At 35.7% G+C, this 5610-nt stretch overlaps 1 protein-coding gene across 1 annotated transcript in view; it reads right to left on the reverse strand.

Moving 5' to 3' along the window:
- COL4A3 (collagen type IV alpha 3 chain) overlaps positions 1-5610 on the reverse strand; it is an 87005-nt gene that overhangs the window by 5479 nt on the left and 75916 nt on the right. Inside the window, exon 45 of the mRNA XM_011364099.1 lies at positions 2539-2751. Within this exon, the coding sequence (XP_011362401.1) occupies positions 2539-2751 (213 nt within the window). The remainder of the gene's footprint in view (positions 1-2538; positions 2752-5610) is intronic.

Raw genomic sequence — 5610 nt, forward strand, 5'->3', positions numbered from 1 at the left:
CAAGACCCACACATATGCTGCCTATAAGAGACTCACTTTAGATCTAAAGACACAGACTGAAAGTAAAGGGATGGAAAAAGATATTCCATGCAAATGGAAACGAAAAGAAAGCTGGGATAGCACTATTTAGACAAAATAGACTTTAAAACAGAATGTAACAAGAGACAAGGGTATAACATAATGATAAAAGGATCAATCCAACAAGAGAATATAGCACTTATAAACATTTATGCACCCAACCTAGGAGCACCTAAATACATACAGCAAATATTAGCAGACATAAAGGAAGAGATTGAAAGTAACACAATAATAGTAGGGGGCTTAAATACCCGACTCACATCAGTGGATAGATCGTCCAGACAAAATCAGTATGGAAACATGTGACAGACTAGATGGACTTAACAGACAAGTGCAGAACATTCCATCCCCAAACAGTAGAATACACGTTCTTTTCAAGTGCACATAAACATTCTCCAGGATGCATCACATGTTAGGCTACAAAACAAGTCTCAATTAATTTAAGAAGATTGAAATCATATCGAACATCTTTCCTGACCGCAACAGTATGAAATTAGAAATTATAAGAGGAAAATTAAAAAAAAAAAACATGGAGGCTGAACAACATGCTACTAAACAACTAATGGGGCAGAGAAGAAATCACAAAATACCTTCAGATAAATGAAAATGGAAACATGAGGAAATCTATTGGACATAGCAAAAGCCATACTAATGGGGAAGTTTATAGAAACACAGGCCTACCTCAAGAAACAAAAATCTCAAATTATTTAACCTTACATCGAAAAGAAGTAGGAAAAGAACAAACAAAGCTCAAAGTTAGTAGAAAGAAGGAAATAATAAAGACCAGAGCAGAAATAAATGAAACTGAAGTTGGAGACCTCACTCTCCCTGATTTTAAACTATGCTACAAAGCTATAGTAATCAAAACAGTATGGTACTGGCACAAAAACAACACATAGATCAATAGAACAGAAGAGAGAGCCTGGAAATGAACCCACACTTATATAATCAATCAAATTTAAAACAAAGGCAAGAATATACAATAGGGAAAAGTCTTCAATAAATGGTGTTAAAAATACTAGACTGCTACATGCAAAAGAAAATCAGACCACTTTCTTACACCATTTACAAAAATAAACTTAAAGTGGGTTTAAAGACTTAAAAGTAAGACCTGAAACCATAAAACTCGTAGAAGAAAACATAGGCAGTAAAATCTTTGATAACAGTCTTAGAAATACATTTTTGGATATATCTCCTCTGGCAAGAGCGACAAAATAAACAAATAAAACTCCCTTAGACCAAAAAGCTTTTGCACAGTAAAGGACATCATTGACAAAACAAAAAGGCAGCCTGTTGAATGGGGGAAGGTATTTGCAAATGATATATCTGATAAAGATTAATAATTATATAAAGAACTTATACAACTCAACATCAACAAAAGAATCCAATTTAAAAATGGGCAAAAGACTTGAATAGACATTCCTCCAAAGAACATATGCAGATGGTGAACAGACACATGAAAAGGCGCACAACTTCACTAATCAGGGAAATCGAGGTAAAAAGCACAATGAGATATCACCTCACACGTGTTAGAATGGCTGTTATCAAAAAGACGAGAAACAAGTGTTGTTGAGGATGTGGAGAAAAGAGAACTCTTGTGCACTGTTGGTGGGATTGTAAATTGGTGTAGTCATTATGGAAAACAATATGGAGTTTCCTCAAAAAATTAAAAATATAACTACCATGTGACCCAGCAATTCCAGTTCTGGGCATTTATCCTAAGAAAATGAAAAAAAAAAAAACTAATTAAAAAAGTATATGCACCCCTATGTTCATTGCAGCATTATTTACAGTAGCCATGATGTGGAAGCAACCTAGGTGCCCATTGATGGATGAATAGATAAAGAAAGTGTGGCATATATATACACAAAGGAATATTACTCAGCCATAAAAAGAATAATATCTTGCCTTTGTGAGAACATGAATGGACCAAGGGTATTATGCTAAGTGAAATAAGTCATAGAAAGACAAATACTGTATTATTTCACTTGTATATGGGATCTAAAACACTAAACAAATGAACAAACAAAACAAGATGGACTCAGATACAGAGAAAAAACTGATAGTTGACAGAGGGTTGGGCGGTGGGTGGAATGTGCAGAAAAAGTGAAGAGGTACAAACTTATAAATAAGTCATGGGGCTGTAATGTAAGCACAAGAAATACAGTCAATATCACAGAAACTTTGTACAGTGACAAATAGTTACGAGACAACTTGTGATCACTTTATAAGGTATATAAACGTCAAGTCACTACGTGTACACCTGATGTAATAAAATTGTACATCAACTCTAATTAAAAAGAGCTTTATATTCCATAATAGACATGAGGCCAATGTTTTATTTACTCTCTTTAAGAAGTGCTGTAAGATGCCCAAGGTTGTTTATACTTCGGAGAGCAGTACCCCATGCCATAAAATTTATGATCTGTGTGGAACATTACAATCTACATGGGACATTACCCAGGTCTTGTCCGTGGGCTCGTTCATTTCCTTGTACAAAAAGAAGAGAAAACCCACTGTACAGTGGCTCTGTCCCTTCTGGACAGGAAGGAATTGCTGTGGTCTGACTATGCCGGGTGAAAATGAAGCCTCTCAGCGCTGTCCTGGTTGCAGGTGGTCCGGTGTCTCCAGGTTTCCCCTTCAAACCTGGCAGTCCATCGAATCCAGGTGGTCCTTTAAGAAACACGTCATACGTGATGCAACACAGACGTTCTAAAGTACTAATTTAAATGTTTATGTATATCTGAGCCTCAAATATAGAAAGCAGTCATAAAGCATAGTTGTTTATGCAATGGCCGAACAGCATTATTAAATGTTGACTAATATCACACAATGCCCATTATTATAGATATTTGTGTATGTCTCATAATGAGTTTTTTGAGATCGGGTCTTTGTCTTTCCCTGTGCTGCCTAGCACAGTGATCTTTGTGTGGTAGGTCTTATGTCCATCTTTTATGATTAAATGAATGTATCCTCCCACGGTGTGGAGATCAAGAAATCAAGTATCAACAATTTGAAAATCTATTCAAGAAGATAAAAAATTACATGTACTTTTCATAAATTCAATAAACATGGAAAACATTGAAAGTTCCTCTTGAAAGTGCAAACTTCAAGAAAGTTTTTGATCAACTAGTAAGGCAAACAAGAACAGAAGACTTTTATAAAACTTTGATGAGTTAGTTTATATGAGTTAAACCAAAGTAAATAATTTTTTTACTTTTTTTGCTCTGCACTTGAAGTATGCTGATTAATATACATGTGTCACTTTCTAAATAAGGACCAGTGATATCTTTTTTCTACTTATTCCTATTGTTCATTAAATACATATAATTTATGATATTGACATGGGCTACCACCCCCTTTACCCATGACTCATTTCTGCTGCCACTGCACCCTGACCCTCATGCCAATCTGATTTGGGTTATGGTCCTTTAGGGTCCTAAGGAAATGCAGAGAAGGTAGAGACTGTGGATTTTTGGCCTACCGAATCAAGGGAGGTATTGTCACCTGTAAATAACCATGCTATTGAGTCAGGCAGTGCCCTAGTTTAGTCTCAACCTGGAAGTCACTGCTTTTCACAAGGATTTGTTAAACCCCATATTACATATGGAGCTTTTTGGTCTCCCCACCCATTCTTATCTTCTGGATCTTTGACTCATTTTTTGAAATTAAAAATAGGCCATATCCAAATTCTTGAAAGTCTCAGGTCTTACTTGAAAAGTCCAAAATTGCCATATTTTAATATATCAGAGAGAGAGAGAATGTGTCCTCACTGCTCCTAATATCTACCCTCCTTCGTAGGGGGCTGTAACTGGCTCCATGCAGAAGATACCTTCAGGTCCGGCACAGGAATTGTAAAGCGATTGGCTAAGCATAAGGAAAACTGGAGGTGAGCCGTTATGCAAATGTGCATGATCACAGGATATTCTGCATTTCCAAGAAAGACCTGAGGCTCTCAGTTTACACCAGTGCTGTTAGGTCTTAGGTGGCTTTCTTATTCTTATGAGGCCTTTATAGCATTACTACTAACGGGACTAACTGTTCTACTTGCTCACCATTCTCAATTCGATTTGTATTTTAGTACTCGTGCTCTGGCTGTGGCCCCGCTCTGAAACCCTGACTTGGTCAGTAAAGATTTTTTAATTAACAGAATTATTAATAAGACTTTTTTTTTTTACCACTTTGAAAAACACATTTGAAAGAAAGTCAAATAATTAATAGTGCTCTAAAGTATACTCATAACAATACTAAATTATGAGTGATTATGCAATTAATTTAATTAATATTTGTATTATCTTTGAATTTTTTAAGATTTAAATCTCTGGCCTTTACAGTTTTATTGTAGTAGATCTGGGCATATGTCAGCAAACTGGGAAACAACATTTAGAATTTTTCTTATTTTAACAAAGTCGGCAATCTTAAATAAGATTAGGTATTTTCTAGAAGTTGCTTTTGAAACTTTTGCAAAAGGTAGATTTTGATTCAGATGGATATATAGCTAATGTTCAGAGTAAAATATTTCAGAGGCCTTTTTTTTCAGGGTATAGACAAGTTGTTGAGCTGTATTCAAGAATGGCACAGTTAAAAGATGGCTTTCCTAAGTAAGGACACTGGGTTATTCTTCTATTCATACCAAAGTTAATACTTTTCTATGTACTTATATACCACTCCTATAAGTAGATATTATTAACCAAGTACTGCTATAGATCATTAAAAGCAGTGCTGGCTTTTCTGAAAATAGCGTTAGTGCTTCATTAGGTCTATTTGTCCTCAGGCTAAAAATCTGAAGTTTATCTGCCCAGATAGTAGATAATAAGAATGCTGTATTCCAATAACTTGATTTTTTATCTTCTTCCAAACACATGTTTTTCCGCTGGTTTTCAGTCTAATCTGAACCACACAAACTGAAAGACCTAGATTACTCTTGTCATATATTCAAACAGGACTTCTCTGTCTATTGAGACATCACTCCTTCAGTGCAGGAGAGAAGCCAAATGTTTGTTTACCTTGTTCTCCTTTACAGCCTTTGCTGCCTTTTTCTCCAGGTGGTCCAGGAGTTCCTGGTTTTCCATCCTTGCCTGGTTTACCTCTTGGCCCACAGGGTCCTGTGCAAACGAACAAACAAACAAACAAACAAACAAACAAACAAACAAAAGTTGTATTAAATGGTTCGTATAGGATAAAGGATATGGTGGTCTGTCATCCCAGTTTACCTGAGACTTCTCCAGTTTCAGCAATGAAAGTTTTGCAAACTGAGTAGACCCTCAGTCTCACTTGTTACTTCCTACTTGCCAGGGGGAAAAAGACCCTCAAAAATAAACTAGGAGTAAATGACATATAGCATTTTAAAATTGTGCTACCATTTTGATTGATGCTATCCCAGAATTCGCTATGCCCTTGTGTCGATCAAAATACCTCCCATCTCCCAGCTGATTCATGCAAACTTAGAACATAACAATTTCACTCAAAAATCTATAAAAAATATGCTAAACCTATATAAGGGGGTTAGTTCAATTTTCATACACCAATATT

This window comes from Pteropus vampyrus, unplaced genomic scaffold (genome assembly GCF_000151845.1).
Source record: "Pteropus vampyrus isolate Shadow unplaced genomic scaffold, Pvam_2.0 Scaffold93, whole genome shotgun sequence".
In the NCBI taxonomy this organism is placed as follows: domain Eukaryota; kingdom Metazoa; phylum Chordata; class Mammalia; order Chiroptera; family Pteropodidae; genus Pteropus; species Pteropus vampyrus.